The 17,302-nt window shown below is 42.4% G+C and overlaps 2 protein-coding genes across 4 annotated transcripts in view; one reads left to right on the top strand and one right to left on the bottom strand.

Moving 5' to 3' along the window:
• Nucleotides 1-13,682, bottom strand: part of LOC127968179 (gastrula zinc finger protein XlCGF7.1) — a 26,618-nt gene extending 12,936 nt beyond the window's left edge. Inside the window, exon 1 of the mRNA XM_052569187.1 lies at nucleotides 13,557-13,682. The gene's annotated coding sequence lies outside the window, so the exon portion shown is untranslated. The remainder of the gene's footprint in view (nucleotides 1-13,556) is intronic.
• LOC127967841 (gastrula zinc finger protein XlCGF8.2DB) overlaps nucleotides 1-17,302 on the top strand; it is a 25,951-nt gene extending 8,649 nt beyond the window's left edge. The window contains exons 3-6 of one of the 3 annotated variants that reach the window (XM_052568581.1): nucleotides 27-3,241; nucleotides 12,939-15,791; nucleotides 15,986-16,103; nucleotides 16,375-17,302. In XM_052568581.1, the coding sequence (XP_052424541.1) occupies nucleotides 27-1,042 (1,016 nt within the window). In that variant the 3' untranslated portion in view covers nucleotides 1,043-3,241; nucleotides 12,939-15,791; nucleotides 15,986-16,103; nucleotides 16,375-17,302. Of the gene's footprint in view, nucleotides 1-26; nucleotides 3,242-12,938; nucleotides 15,792-15,985; nucleotides 16,104-16,374 lie in introns of those variants that run through there. The other 2 variants (XM_052568589.1, XM_052568574.1) reach the window with 2 other exon arrangements.

Here is a 17,302-nt window from a genome sequence, read left to right as displayed (position 1 = left end):
CTTGCATCTGTCTCCTTTCATCCTAGAAATGATGCCGCTGAAAGAGGAAAATGAAGAACTAAATGTAATGCAAGATACAGATCTGAATAAGAAACATGATCTTATAACTGGACGAACATCATTTAGTTGCCCACAGACTGGAAAGACTTCCTCACAAAAAAAAGCTCAAAAGACTGGAACTAGAAACAATTTCACCTGCCAAGAGTGTGGACAGAGTTTTTATCAACGTGGAAACCTTACAATCCACATGAGGATTCACAGTGGAGAGAAGACATACATCTGCAAACAGTGTGGAAATAGTTTCATTCGAAAAGGAGATCTTAAAAGCCACATGAATATTCACACTGGTGAGAGGTCTTACACCTGCCCTCATTGTGGAAGGAGTTTTACACACAGACAGACTCTTACTGTCCACATAAGAATTCACACTGGAGAGAAGCCTTTCACCTGCTCACTGTGTGGAAATTGTTTCATTCGAATAGGAGACCTCAAAAGTCACATGAGAATTCACACTGGTGAGAAGCCATACACCTGCAAACAGTGTGGAAACTGTTTTATTCGAATAGGAGACCTTAAAAGCCACATGAAAATTCACACCGGAGAGCAGTCTTACATCTGCCCTCATTGTGGAAGGAGTTTTACACACAGACAGACCCTTACAGTCCATAAGAGAATACACACAGGAGAGAAGCCTTACACTTGCCAGCAGTGTGGAAAGAGCTTCACTCAACATGGAAACCTTAAAGTCCACATGAGGATTCATGATGGAGAGAAGCCTTTCACCTGTCAACAGTGTGGAAAGTATTTCATTGAACATGGAAACCTTAAAGTCCACATGAGGATTCACACTGGAGAGAAACCTTTCACCTGTCCTCAGTGTGGAAAATGTTTTTCAGTAAAAGGAACCCTTAAAAGCCACATGAGCGTCCACACCGGCGAGAAGCCTTACGTATGCCCTCAGTGTGGAATCAGTTTCACTCAGCACGGAAGCTTTAACAGGCACATGAGGATTCACACCAGAGAGAAGCCATACACCTGCTAACTGTAGAAAGAGCTTCACACATTCAACAGAGGTTTCCTGTCTTTACATTTATAGATAGATTTCTCCAGATTCCCTGAATCTTTTCACAATATTAAATGTTAATGTGGCCAAGTATAATGACCTATACTCAGAATCCAAGTGTACACACACAGTAGTGAACAAACAGCAGCGGGCGGCCATATTGTTGGGTGTACCGGTGAGCAGGTGACCGGGATTGGTGTCTTGCACAACAAGATAACCTCAGTATTGGTATTGAGGATGGAAGAAAGCAGTGTACATTCTCTCCCCCATCGACAATCCCTGCCGGAAATGAGACTCGAACCCGCAACCTTCGGGTTACAAGTCTGCCCAGTTACTCTCTAACCATTGGGCCACAACTGCCCCCATTATTTACCGTATTATGTATAGTAGATGGTGAAAGACATATTCTTTGAAGTCTTGTTGAAAATTGTTAATTTTGAACAGTTTGATAATTATTACATTACGTTTTTCAGAAAGGGTTAATCCACAACTTATCTTTGCTTGAAAAGACTGGGACTGTGGTGGATGCCTGTTTATGTACCAAATCATACACTGAACAAAATCATAAATGGCATAGATCTTTGAGTTCATCTCAATACAAATGGGGGCAAAAACAAAAGTGTTGCGTTTATAATTTTGTTCAGTATAATTCCCTCATATTACCAGTTCATCTGCTTATTGTCAAATGTTTTAAAACAGTTTAACTAGGATATTCTATAATCACATAACTTTTATTTTGATTCTGTCCCAACTTTTTTCTTCTTAATTCTGTCTATAAAATAAAGGTAAGAAAAAAAAATTGTATTGCATTGTACAAAATGCCCCAACATTTTTATTCTGTTGAACGCAAAATTAGATATTTTGAATAATGTGGGCACCCAAACCATTTCTGGACCCCATTTTCTAATTCTTGAAACTATTACTTCAAAAAATATTTTATTTTGTGTTCAGCAGAAGAATGGAACTTTTGAGGGAGAGTAAATGATGACAGGTTTTTCTTTTTTGGGTGCACTTTTAATCTGCAGTATCTCACTCTGTGGTCCCTCTCCATTATTCCAGTTTGGTAAACTCTGTCCTGCAAATCTGGATGAAAAGATATGTGACTGAAAGGTTTCTGTATCAAGCCAATCTTCTATTATAGCTGCATATTTTCATTGTAATAGGAAAGCAAACTATGTACATTATATATTTTATTGCAATTGTATATTTATTATAGTTTTATAAACCCTCACACATGCATATGTGACTGTAATTAATCACTTCGGGGCTCAGGAGATCTGCCTTTGCAGTCAAAAAAAAAATCCTTCATTTATATATCTATTTATATGTTTTGTATGGTAACACCCATGTATCCTCTGCCAATGCTCTTTGAATAATTGGTGTTTGGAGAGTAATGTAAATACATTGTGATGGATTTTAGTGGTATAATAATACTTTAAGTGACATTGTTTCATAAATGGTGTACTTTAATCCAACAAGGTAGTTCTTTGTCAGTATTTTTACCAGCAAGTGCCTGTTAAAGGAAGATTAGCCACTACCCTTATTGGACACACCCGAATCAGCTAATTATTGTTCAGACCCACTAGAAACTAATAGGCAAGTGTGCTGAAGCTGGTTGGAGCTAAAGTCTGTGGGATGTTGAGGCACAATACCGTCTCACGCATAAACCACGAAGAAATATCAGCATCCATTTTTTTTTTTTTTTATTGGAGGAGTAAAATGCTTTTTTTTTTTTTTTTTTTGCAATGCAGAGCAAAGAGCCGATTTTGTAACATATGGTGTGGTCACTATAAACCCAAGCACATACTAGAGTGGCCATTATCAGCTCCCATGATCGTGATGGAGCTGTAATTCAAATAAACAATCTTCTGCCGATCTTTCATTTTTTTCAGTGGATCGTCTCATTCTGTTTGTGACACTGTACGCTGCAAAACCATGCCGTGTTTTTACTACCAAGATGCATTTTCTGACCATGAGTTAATCCATAACGGACGCAAACAGTTCTGTCACTGAAGAACTGAAACGTAAACAAAGGAATTATGATCCATATTACAACGTTATTGCTTCGTTGGACTACACGTGCTTCATCAGATGTCGTTCAGTGGACCCTAACCTTTCTAACTAAACTGGGATTTACAGCTGTGGATGTGTTTCTGACTCGTTATTACGACGAATCTGGTATGTCCTGAGTTTCTAATGTTCATGTTTTTATGTGTACTGCTTACACAAATGTAGCAAATACAGTCTTTATAAGCTTTCCATTGAAAATGCTTAAGGCTTAAGGGGATCGCACACCGGACGAGAAGCGCCGCGTCACGCCACGTCTTTAAAATGCGAACACATTATTCTCTATGAGTGTACACACACCGGTGGCGCCATTCGGCATCTGTCTGTGGCGCCCAGCTACAACTCAGAACGCTGTTCAAATTTCTGCCGCGCCACAGAGCGCCATCTGCATAGTTTTATATTAAAAAACCCAGATGTTATAAACTGAAACTGAAACTAAAATACAGTACATTTGTTTCATTCAAATAAAACATTACAAAGTGTTTGGTTACGTTTTAGTCAGGCTGCACAGTTGCCTAGACAACAGATACAACATAACAATAACAGACTTATTATAACACAGATTCTTTTCATTAATTAACGTTCAAAACTCAGCTTTTATCAATTAAAATCATATATTTAAAATAATAATAATAGATGAAGTTAAAACTCTCCCATCTTGCTGTGAAATTGAGCTCATGCATATAGAATGTGCGCGTCCGGTGTGCAATACCTCGAGTTGTCCTACATGTGGCGTGACACGATCTTTATAATGGTATATAGCTTATCAAGATTAATTTGTCCCATTTTCATTCATAAACATTGACACATGCAACAAAGAGTTCAGTGCACTTGCGTCCAGGTTAATGATTGTGTGAAATCTGCTCCTCTACCATCAATGAAGGAACGTCTGTACTTCCTCAACAGACAATGAAACTTTTTGGTTGTTAAAAAAGGTGTGCTTGTGTAAAACACTTGCATTAGATCCTTCGCTGGCTGCGCTGATTCAAATCTAGCAGTTCTTTTGTGTTTGTGTTGCAAATTCAGTGACGTGGGTAGTGACAATTCTCTCTAGCCAATCTGTGATCAGCAAAGTTTACACGTCACGTTTTGGTAAAGGTACGGTTTACTTGGAACCTCAACCGAGGTGGTACAAAAAAAAAAAAAAGAATCGGGTACAGTAAAAATTACCAGTGGAAAACCCCCCAAAAGGGAACCATAACAAACCGTACCATTTAACCTTTTTACCGCCCCCTGTACATAAATCCAACTTCGCCCCCTGGACCTGGATCCAACTCCTCACCCTGTACATAGATCCAACCGAATCATTCGATGTAACTGGAATGATTAATTATATCATTAATTATAAATGGGTTCCTTATGTCTTCACTTTAGAATACTGTTCCAGGTTCTTAGTAATTCCTTGAGAACTATTTGGTAATTCTTCATTAATTATGAACGGTTCCTTATGTCTTCACTTTAGAATACTGTTCCAGGTTCTTAGTAATTCCTTGAGAACTATTTGGTAATTCTTCTGTCAGGAGAAATGGGCAGGATTCAAATGCGGGTTTACACAAGGCTTTATTTAAAGCAGAGGAGTCAGAGCAGATGAGTCACGTTCACTGGATTACTCGTAGTGACTGGATGAATAGTCGAAGCATATGAATCACAGCCGATGAGTAACGCTCCACGGTAATTCGTATGACCGCTGAGACCGGAGTGATGAGGACAGGAAGCTTCCAAGAGCTCTGCGCTTTGTAAGAACAGGGGGCAGAGAAATCAGCTAAACACACTGGAGCCTGAGGACAAGACACGACAAAGGTGAGTGCCAAGAACAGCTAGAAGATCGGAGCTATTGAAACGAGTAACAACAGTCTGACAATAGACAGAGAAACAAAGGGAATGATAAAGGGAAAAAATTGGAAGAACATAGAAAACAGGTGGCGAGCAATTAAGGTTCACAACACAGAAACAAGGAGGGCGGGGAAACTCAAACAGGTGGACGTGGTGAGCTGACAAGTGATACAAACACACACACCAAAAAGGCAGGTGATTAGTCCCGAGACCCGACAGTACCCCCCTCCCAGGAGCGTCTCCTGATGCTCTAGGAAGGGCCCTACCTCGATGCCGCCGGAAGTCCTCAATCAACGAGCGGTCCAGAATGTCCCGAGACGGCACCCAGCACCTCTCCTCTGGACCATACCCCTCCCAGTCCACAAGATACTGAAACCCCCTGCCGCGGCGCCGCTCATCGAGTAATCTCTTAACCGTATAGGTAGGAGATCCATACACAAGATGAGGGGGCGGGGGGGGTGGGCCGACTACAAGCAGGATTAAGGGGGGAGGAGAATACCGGCTTGACCCTGGAAACATGAAACACCGGGTGAACCCGACCAAAAGTTGGAGGGAGCTTGAGCCTGATCGCCACCGGACTAACCACCTTGGTGATGCGGAATGGCCCAATGAATCTGGGTGCCAGCTTATGAGAAGGCCCCCGGAGAGGCAGATCCTTGGTAGAAAGCCAAACCCGCTGACCACACACAGAATCCTCCTGACTTTCTCCCAGGTGCGACAGCAGCGCTGGACGAAAGCCAGGGCGGATGGAACCGCTGCGTCGGGTTCCTGTGATGGGAACAGAGGTGGGTTATAACCAACAGAACACTCAAAAGGAGACATACCTGACGCGGCCACCGGAAGAGTGTTATGAGCGTATTCTGCCCAGGAGAGCTGCTGGCACCAGGAACTCAAATTGTTGGATGCTAGACAGCGGAGCATTCTTCCTAGATCCTGGTTGGCCCGCTCACACTGCCCATTGGTCTGGGGATGAAACCCTGAAGACAGACTTGCAGAGGCCCCAATCTGTCTACAAAATTCCCTCCAGAACCGGGAGACGAACTGGGGACCCCTATCTGAAACCACATCCACCGGAAACCCATGGAGACGGAAGACGTGGTCCACCACCAGTTGGGCAGTCTCCCGGGCGGAGGGCAGCTTGGGCAGGGGGATAAAATGAACAGCTTTGGAAAAGCGATCCACCACCGTGAGAACAACAGTGTTACCCTTCGACGGAGGAAGCCCAGAGACGAAATCAAGGGCAATGTGTGACCAAGGGTGGGAAGGGATAGGGAGAGGGGTTAGCAGACCATCAGGAGGGCGATTGACCGGCTTACTTTGGGCACATGTGGGGCAGGCCAACACAAACTGTCTAACATCGGCGGCCATAGTAGGCCACCAGAAACGCTGTTGGATGGCAGACAACATTCTCCGAATACCTGGATGGCAGACTAACCTGGATGAGTGACCCCACTCAAGGACCTCAGAGCGCAGCGCAGCCGGCACCGGCAACCTGCCCGCCGGGCACTCTCCTGGCACCTGCACCTCTCGACCGGCCTCCTCAATTCGCTGCTCGATACCCCATGAAAGAGCCCCGACCACCACCGCCTCAGGAAGGATGGCCTCGGCCGCAACCTTCCCCCCTGGAGCACCGAACAGACGAGAGAGGGCATCGGGTTTGGTGTTCTTAGAGCCCGGCCGGTACGAGAGGGTGAAGTTGAACCTGGCAAAGAAGAGCGCCCAAACGGGCATGGCGCGAGCTCAGCCTCTTGGCGGAACGGACATATTCCAGGTTCTTGTGATCCGTCCAGACCAAGAAGGGCTGCACTGACCCCTCCAACCAGTGACGCCACTCACCCAAGGCCAATCGTACCGCCAACAGTTCTCTATTGCCGATGTCGTAGTTACGTTCTGCAGGGCTGAGACCACGAGAGAAAAATGCACAAGGGTGGAGCTTCCCATCGTGGAGGGAACGCTGAGATAGAACTGCGCCAACCCCGACGTCCGAAGCATCAACCTCAACAATGAACTGGGCCTCAGGATCTGGAACCACAGAACAGGTGCAGAGACAAAACGGGACTTTAAAATTTCAAAGGCTACCTGCGCCTCCCAGTTCCATCTGAAGGACACCTTAGTGGAGGTTAAGGCTGGGAGCGGTGCAGCGATCTGACCAAAATTTCTGATGAATCGCCGGTAGAAGTTGGCAAAACCCAGGAATCGCTGCAGAGCCTTCCGGGATTCAGGGACCGGCCACTGGGCGACAGCTTCAATCTTAGTGGGATCTGGCTTGATCCCCTCCGTAGAAATAATATGGCCAAGGAACGTAACTGACTCAGCATGGAATTCGCACTTCTCCGCCTTGACAAATAACTGATTTTCTAGTAACTGCTGGAGAACCCGTCTGACATGCTGGGTGTGTAATTGGAGAGAAGGGGAGAAAATCAAGATATCATCCAAATACACGAAGACAAATTGATTGATCATGTCACCCAACATGCTGTTGACGAGTCCTTGGAAAACGGCTGGAGCATTGGTAAGACCAAACGGAAGAACCAAGTACTCTTAGTGTCCCGAAGGGGTGTTAAACGCCGTCTTCCACTCATCCCCCTCCCGAATGCGCACCAAGTGGTAGGCGTTGCGCAGGTCTAACTTGGTGAAGACGCGAGCTCCCTGTAATAATTCAAAAGCAGAAGACATTAAAGGTAGGGGGTACCTGTTCTTAATAGTAATGTCATTCAAACCTCTGTAATCAATACAGGGGCGCAGGGAGCCGTCCTTCTTCTGAACAAAGAAAAAACCTGCACCAGCGGGAGAGGAGGAATGGCGGATGAGCCCAGCTTGAAGTGACTCATGTATATACTTGTCCATTGCCTCTCTTTCAGGACCCGAAAGGGAATATAAACGACCCTTAGGCGGAGAAGAGCCCGGGAGAAGATCAATGGCACAGTCGTAGGGGCGATGCGGGGGTAGCGAGGTGGCCCGGGCCTTACTGAAGACCGCCCGAAGATCATGGTACTCCGAAGGAACACCGGACAGGTCAGAGGGATCCTCCTGAGGAAGACAAGACACAGAGACAGGAGGAAAAACAGCACCCAAACATGACACGTGACAAGACTGACTCCAGGCTAACACGGAATTGTTGACCCAGCCAATGTGTGGATTGTGTTTCTGTAGCCATGGGTGTCCCAGAATTAAAGGGGCCTTAGGGGAATCAATAATAAACAGCTCAATCAGCTCGCTATGGCTATCAGCAATATGACAGTTTAACTTGGGGGTGATGTGAGTGATGGTGGTAAGGGGACGGCCAGCTAATGACCATGCTGATACGGGACTAACCAAAGGAATAAGCGGTATTCTCCAACGTTGAGCAGAAGCAGCATCGAGGAAGTTCCCCTCAGCCCCTGAATCCACAAGGGCGAGTCCAGTGTGAGATTGACTCTGGACGGAGAGTTGGAATGGCAGCTGAGTCTGTGCAGCAGGAGAGCTTGAACTAAGAACCGTGCCCACCAGGACGCTCCGCCTCACTGGTGGACCCTGGCCCTTTAACGAACAGTGAAGAGCGAAGTGACCTCCCCCGCCGCAGTATAGACACGCCCCCGACGACATACGCTCCTGCTTCTTTTGTGGTGTAAGCCGTAAACGACCCAACTGCATGGGCTCCTCCTCCGAGGGCTGTCGGCCGGCTGAACTGGCTGAAGAGGACTCTAGGTGGCGCCACGGAGCGGGAGTTTGCCGTTGCTTGCGGCGGCGGCTGAGACGGCCCTCAATACGGAGCGCGAGACTAATGAGGTTATCCAATTCCCGCGGGAGCTCTATGGCCACGAGTTCAGCTGAAATGGCGTAACTACTGAAGAGTAGAGGTGTGACCTCGGCATCCTGGCTAAATTCGCCCATTGGCCTCCGACCATCATGGCCTCCTAACAATCCCCATATCTGCTGATTGGCTTCACCACTCTGTCTCCTCTCCACCAGTAAGCTGGTGTGTGGTGGGCGTTCTGGCGCACTATGGCTGCCGTCGCATCATCCAGGTGGATGCTGCACACTGGTGGTGGATGAGGACATACCCCCTGACTATGTAAAGCGCTTTGAGTGCCTAGAAAAGCGCTATATAAATGTAAGGAATTATTATTATTATTATTATGGCGAAATCCAACTCCTCAAGAAAGCGGGCGCGCAGCGCGCTCTCATTCCATCCACACGCTGCCGCTAAAGTCTGGAACTGGATGGCGTAATCAGTGACCGAGCTTTATTTAAAGCAGGGCAGTCAGAGCAGATGAGTCACGTTAACTGGATTACTCGTAGTGACTGGATGAATAGTCAAAGCATATGAATCACAGCCGATGAGTAACGCTCCACGGTAATTTGTATCACCGCTAAGACCGGAGTGATGAGGACAGGAAGGTTCCAAGAGCTCTGCGCTTTGTAAGAACAGGGGGCAGAGAAATCAGCTAAACACACTGGAGCCTGAGGACAAGACACGACAAAGGTGAGTGCCAAGAACAGCTAGAAGATCGGAGCTATTGAAACGAGTAACAACAGTCTGACAATAGACAGAGAAACACAGGGAATGATAAAGGGAAAAAATTAGAAGAACATAGAAAACAGGTGGCGAGCAATTAAGGTTCACAACACAGAAACAAGGAGGGCGGGGAAAACTCAAACAGGTAGACGCGGTGAGCTGACAAGTGATACAAACACACACACACCAAAAAGGCAGGTGATTAGTCCCGAGACCCGACATCTTCATTAATTATAAATGGGTTCCTTATGTCTTCACTTTAGAATACTGTTCCAGGTTCTTAGTAATTCCTTGAGAACTATTTGGTAATTCTTCATTAATTATGAACGGGTTCCTTATGTCTTCACTTTAGAATACTGTTCCAGGTTCTTAGTAATTCCTTGAGAACTATTTGGTAATTCTTCATTAATTATGAACGGGTTCCTTATGTCTTCACTTTAGAATACTGTTCCAGGTTCTTAGTAATTCCTTGAAAACTATTTGGTAATTCCAGGGGGCAAGGAACTCGACCGGAGGTTTAAGTCAGGTGGGAGCTGCCATCTTTTAGCAGAACTTCACTTGCGTTAGCATTCCCATTGACTCCCATTCATTTTGGCGTCACTTTGACAGCGAATAACTTTACATCTGAGGCTTTTAAATACTCAGTTTGTCCATTATTTATTTCTACAGATACACGACAATGTATAAAGGGCTCCATTACCTTCTATGTTACATTATGGCCCCGTATAAACAGTTTTTGTAAAAAAATAGGCAAACGATTGCGTCATAACCACTCGATTGGCAGCTTATTCCGGAAAAAAGGAGTTCATTGGCATTCCAAGGAGCAAACAGGATCAATTTCATTCTGCAATAAGAAATATGAACTGGGACACTCTATTATTGGACAATGAATTGGAAATAATTAGTCAGAAATTTACTGAATGCTTACAAACAAAAATTAAGGAATTTGGAGTGACAGTTAAACATAAAAATAGAAAGTGTTCACTTCCCTGGCTCAGTGATGATATTAAACAGTTAATGAAAGACAGAGACAATGCTCTTAAAAAGAGTGATAAGACAACTACGAAAAGCAAAGGCAGACTTTTTTATCACAATTATTAAAAATTGTCATGGAAACTCTACAGCGACTTGGGATCAGATTAGTAAATTAACAGGTAAAACTTCTTCTAGTAATAATTTAATACAGAATAAGAATAAGAATAATGGCATGCTTTTGCAGGATCCAGCTGCTGTGGCACAGACACTAAATAAGTATTTTGATGATTCTGTGGATACCATAGCTAAAAGTTACCCTGTGAAATATAACAACTTACCTGTCATTACTTTAGATGTGTTAATTGAGCCCCCACTATATCCAAAATCTGTATCTATATCCGATGTGGAAAAGGCAATTACAGAGCTTTAGTCTTCAAGAGCAAAAGATGTGTATGGGATGGATACACTTATGCTAAAACAAATAGGTCAGTCAATTAAGGGTCCATTAACACATATCAATGTGTCACTAGATCAAGGGAAATTTCCTGAGCCATGGAAAATTGCTAGTGTCATTCCTATATATAAAGGTGGCAACTCCCTTCTTACATCTAATTACCGACCGATTAGCATTTTGCCAACAGTATCTAAAGTTTTTGAAAAATTGGTTGCTAAACAAATCATCAATCATCTTAATTGCGGTTCTTTTCCTTTGCATTCAATGGAGTTTGGGGTTAGGGCTTATCATTCTACAGAGACAGCAACGTTATTTTCTGGAAAAGGTTAAATCAAATATAGACAAAGGAGGGATAGTGGGAGGAATATTTTTAGATCTTCGTAAAGCATTCGATACAGTTAACCATTCAGTTTTACTGCACAAACTTCATGCATTTAATTTTTCTTTAAAATGTATCAGTCTTATTAACTCATATCTTTTATCTCGTTCACAAAGTGTAAGAATTGACCAATATAATTCCACCCCCTTACTATTATCAACTGGTGTTCCACAGGGTTCAATTTTAGGTCCAATTCTTTTTAGTTTATACATTAACGAGTTACCATCTTTGTGTAAGAACTGTGACACTTTGATGTATGCAGATGACACAGTTATTTTGGCCTATGGAAAATCTGCAGAGGAAGTTGCTTCTAAACTAACTGAGGCCATGTCATCGATTTCAATCTGGCTTGAACAATCCTGTCTGCAATTGAATATATCTAAAACAGTTACCATGTTTTTTTCTAAAAACAATATAAATATAGAACCTGACATTTTTATATCTGGAGAAAGGTTACAGGTTGTCACAGAATATAAATATTTAGGTTTATATATAGATTCAAATCTCAATTTCAAAACTCACATCAAAAAAGTTAGTAATAGGATTAAGTTCAATCTAGCGAATTTCAGATTCATTAGAGATTTCATGTCAACAGAAGCTGCTAAATTATATTTCTTTTCCATGAGTTTATCCCACATAACATATTGTTTAATAAGCTGGTCTAATACTCACTCTACAACAATAAAACCATCAGAAAGATTATACAAACAAGCATTAAAAATACTGGATAAAAAACCATCTTGTTCCTACCTCACTTACGATGTGTTTTTACACGTATTACCTGTGGTGTGCATCAGGAGTGGAGCGGTACATGTATTCGTATTGAACCAATTTGGTACAAGGGTCACGGTTTTGGTGCACGCATTTACACAGAAAATACACTGGAAAGCAGAACTATTGTTAGATACGCATGATCTTTGGGGATACATAATATGTGATGCGCGTCCTATTCGCTTTGGACTAATGGGAAATTTTAAGCATTTCTTTGTTTGCGTTGATTACAATGCTTGAGTGTGTGTGTGTGTGTGTGTGTGTGTGTGCTCGCATGCGCGGTAGAGAGAGAAAGATATAGTGTGTTCACTGTAGCACAAGAGAGATCGAGACAGAGAAGCAATTTGTCCTCGAGTGTCACAAATACAGTTCAGTAAAACCAATTTTTGTATTGTATTAATAAACAAATTATATAAAACTATATGCACTATAAATAGTCATTTCTGTAATTTGGCGGGTCATATATCATTTTTTAAGGTTTTTGTTTCCCGTGTGCCTTTTCTTTGCCTTTTTCCTTTTCAGAATGGAGCTGCGTTGGGAGTGTTTGATAGTATTTTGGGTGCTGTCATATCGCTACAATTTCCAGAAACGGGACTGTCAAAACCTTGACATTCCTATTATCCGGGAGTTATGACATTAAATTTGAGTAAAATCACTGGCTTTGCATATCCCGTGCGAATGCACATAACAAAATTAGTGTGGGGGCAGTTTCAAAATCACTCATCATCCCCAGATAATACTAATCCCGTGCAAATAGGGCTTTAGAGAAAACAACATATACTCAAGCTGCAGTTTAGTTTAACTTGACTGTCATGATTGGTATGTCCTCAAAATCTGTTAGTTATAGTACATTTTAAGCTTTAAAGTATATAAAATACATTTCCTCTTTTTTTTGCAGAAATTCCCACCTTAGTGCAGTGTGTCAAGGAACTAATATCCTCAATGAACAGAGGGATCGATACAGCAAGCACAAGCTCAGGGTCTTCCAGCTCAGCCCAAGAGATGGTATGTTATTGTATGTGTTTTGTGAAATACTAATCATTCAAAACAAAAATTTTAACTAGTAATTGACTCTTAGCTAAGCTCCACCCTCCTTAGATACTGTTGCTACGCCTGCCACATCTATTCGGTTGTTAAGTTGTGACGTAACCACTGCTGTTTCCGGGTCCTAAGGCCGTCGCCTTTCTACTGCTTTTGCATGAGTTTTACTATGGTTTTACCATACAGTAGTGCTGCGTCCCGTGTTGTCTAAATAGATCAGAGTTTAAAAGAACAAGTGACTGTCAACAGTCATTTTACTGTTCCCTGTGACGAGAAAGACAAGAGGAAATGGCTGCAGTTGATAACGTAAGTTAAAAATATTAAACAAATAAAGAAACTTTGGCATCAGTTGGTGCTGCTAACCATCTAAAACCTGGCTGTCACATATTTAATTTTTAATCTTCGTTCAATTACATCCACAGTTACAGCAGTTTTTAAAATACCTCATCAAGAACATGGATGCTAGCTTACTCACCTCAACCTCATAAACCTTCCTTTTTCATTGATGCCTGGACTCTGTCCTTAATTATGCCACCTGCACTCTGTTGGATTTAAAGTAGTTTAAATCCTTTTTGACCGCCGAGGGTAATGTAAGAAGGACGTGATCGTAAATAAATGTACAAGTTCTTTCATTGTTTTGGAGAAGCGCTTGGACCCACGAGAGCCACGTGACGTCAGACTTAACAACCGAATTAGAGTGTGTATGCAGTGGTTTCATACATTCTCAAGGAGATAATTAGTCATTTTTGGCTAACTCTGAGAGAGCAAAACAAAATGGACTGAAGTATGCATTCGAGGGATATATTCATGACATAATATACAACCGATTAGAGAATAATTTCATCAAAATTGAAGCTAAAGCTTTTAAGTCCCAGCACAAGCAGCAGTCGTCTCGTATATACACTGACCGTTCAAATTTGAAACACACAGGAAAAGCTATGTTTATTCACAGCAGGGTAAGTGAAATTAGAAAATAATCGAATCATTATAAATCAAACAGCTTATCCATAAGTATTGTGGAATAAACAAAACATTAACGTTAGCCTGACTACTTTGCTATGTTAATATTCTCCCACTTATATTTTTATCGTGCCAGGCTAACGTTACTGCTCACATGTTGTGGGTCACATAAAGGAGTACTGTTAAAAATTAACTGATTAAGTTTTATATCTACCTTTTCCTTGGAGATCTCTTGCAAGCCCCATGAGAGGAGTGCCGCGGTCGCGAACTGATTGAGATTGGCCGTCGATTAACACAATGATTAACGATTATGAGACATGCATCAAGCGCATGCTAACTCCTGTCCCGCCAGGTAGATCACGTTACAATTCAAATGTGCTCATCTACCACACACTCAAATCAGTTCTGAATGGATCTCTTCCCCAATCGTCCGTCCCTAACATTTTCTAGTTTTTATTCGTCAATACATATTAGTCATAGTCTTTGTCATTTAAAATTGGTTTTTATTTAGTTATCGTTCTTATTTTCGTCAGTGAAAAAATGTCGTTGACGAATAATTTTCATCATTAGTTTCGTCAACAAAATTAACACTGATTGGTTAACCCTGCAGTAGGGATGCACCAAAATAAAAAAAATTTAGCAGAAGCCAAATGTTGAAAAGTTTTTTTTTCCACCTTGTACAATTTTTTTTTTTTCACCATTTCATAAATTAAAGTTTAATTATTGCCTTATCCATTTTATAGAACAACTGAATACTTATATATTTTTTTACTTTATAGCAGACATTATTCAAAGCAAGCACAACTTATAGGGGTCATATAATGTCATTTTTGTAAAAGTTAACATTCTCATTAGTATTGTAAGAAAACATATTCTCATTTTACTTGGTCAAAAACAGCTCTGTTTTCAGTATGCCAATTCAGTGCATATCCCTTTAATGCTAATGAGCTTTGCTCACTCTGCCCCCTCTGTTCTGTGTGGGGCTACAACAGTGCACATGTAGTGTTGCCATGACAACAGTTGAGTGTATATTGTGGAGAAAGAATAGGCTATATGCACACGGAGGTGATGACGTACTTCCGCTAAAATCTCAGCCTGCTAAGCCATTTCCGCTCGCGCTGAGGCGATTGTTTACAAAGCGATATAACAGCAACTACAATATGACTAGTAAGAAAACGTTCAAATTTCAGCGAACCATCTATAGTACAGCCGAGCATTGTTGTGTGCCTCTGTGTCAAGCTTCGAGCAAGTACAACAGTTTACTTAGTTTTCATACATTTCCATCTGACGCGGAAATCAGGCGAAAATGGCTTGTAGCTATCCGGAGGGACAAATTCACAGTTACTCCCCATACCCGAGTATGTAGCCGACATTTTAACAAGGATGATGTTCGTGAGCCCTTATCAGAGACGGGGAGGCGGCTATTAAACAAGGGAGCTGTCCCAGCACTGTTTGAGTGGAACAATTTCACCCTTCCCACTTCACGACCGGGGGTGTGGGAGAGGAGAGAGCGTCCGCCTCCGATGACGGAGGATGACGGCGACGCAGGCGAGAAAGCTGATATCCCTATGGACCACGACTACGCTTCGGCTTCAGATCCTGCAGTTGTTGATTTAGCCCTTGATGACAACATGTCTCTCAGAGATGAGATTCTCAAGCTGAGGGAACACGTCGAGAAGCTGACAATGAATCAGCGCTTTGGAATTCATCGTTTTGCTGCCTCAGACAAGGACATACGTTTTTTCACAAGGTAAGATATCAGATTGTTCTGTAGTAACGTTACTTTTGCAACAACAGATATAGTTGTGTGTGTGTGTGTGTGTGTGAGAGAGAGAGGGAGAGAGGAAGGCTAACAGAGTTGTATATTTGAAATGCTTCCAAGTAATATCATAGTATACACTGATATAATATTTAAATGATTATATCTGAATTGTATTTATTTAGATTTGCATCCTATGACCTGCTGATGAGATTCTGGGCCTTAATAGAGCCATCACTGCCAAATATGGTCAGTGTGACACAAGCACAGAGAGGCACCTTTACAGAGCCAAGTTCCACTGTAGTAAGTAGTTATTTACATGGCCCATACAATAAAACTTAAAGGGATAGTTCACTTCAAAATTAAAATTCTGTCATCATATACTCACCCTCAAGTTGTTTCAAACCTGTATGAATTTCTTTCTTCTGCTGAACACAAAGGAAGATATTTTGAAGAAAGAAAGAAATTCACTGAGTATATGATTTTCATTTTGAAGTGAACTATCCCTTTAACAAAGATCAGGGCTAATAGAGGTTGAGAGAAACATAACGCAAATTGTTTTTCTTTTGAACAGACTCGTTTCCTGCAGCCCATTGATGAGATGTTCATGTTTCTCAATTACCTGGCACTGGGTTCAAAACAGCGTGATCTTGCTGACCGGTATGGAGTCCACCAGTCCACAGTCAGTCGGATCATTACAACATGGAGCAACTTTCTGTACACTGTGCTAGGGTCTGTGAGGATCTGGATACCAGAGGAGAAAATAAGGGCACATCTGCCAGCTGAGTTTAAGGACTATGCAGACACTACAGTCATCCTGGACTGCACAGAGCTAAGGTGCCAGTGCCCTTCATCACCTCTTCTCCAAAGTGAAATGTTCTCAGCATACAAGTCCCACTGTACTCTCAAAGGGCTGCTTGGAGTGGCTCCTCATGGGGCGGTCACATTTATTTCTCAACTGTACGCTGGTTCCATCAGTGACAAACAGATCACGCGTGAGTCTGGAATTCTCTCCCTTTTGAGACCTGGAATGGCCATCATGGTCGACCGAGGTTTTCTGGTTGATGACCTTGTACCTTGCAAGATTTATAGGCCAGCATTTCTCTCTGGAAGATCCCAGATGTCTGCCTGTGAGGTCAGGGAGACCCAAGCAATTGCACGCCTCAGGGTGCATGTTGAGCGCCTCATACGGCGTGTTAAGGAACACAAGTTCTTTGACACAGAGATTCCACTTCGGCTTTTTGGCAACATTAATCAGCTGTATACTGTTGCATGTCTTCTGACGAACTATGAAAACGGGCCTCTTGTAAAGGCTTGGGCAAAGAAGCCAGAGTAGCAGCAGTAGAAAAAAATTAAAATTAATAACCTATGACCATTTGTATAACTACTTTCTTTAAATGTACCTTTGTAAATTACTTTGTATAAATTGAATTTTATAATTAATGTTATGTATGCACTGCTGTACATTGCACATACTCTTTGAATAAAGAACTACTGAATTA

This window comes from Carassius gibelio, chromosome A4 (genome assembly GCF_023724105.1).
Source record: "Carassius gibelio isolate Cgi1373 ecotype wild population from Czech Republic chromosome A4, carGib1.2-hapl.c, whole genome shotgun sequence".
Taxonomy (NCBI): domain Eukaryota; kingdom Metazoa; phylum Chordata; class Actinopteri; order Cypriniformes; family Cyprinidae; genus Carassius; species Carassius gibelio.
Note: the sequence above shows the minus strand (reverse complement) of the source record. Positions and strands in the feature narration are given on the sequence as shown.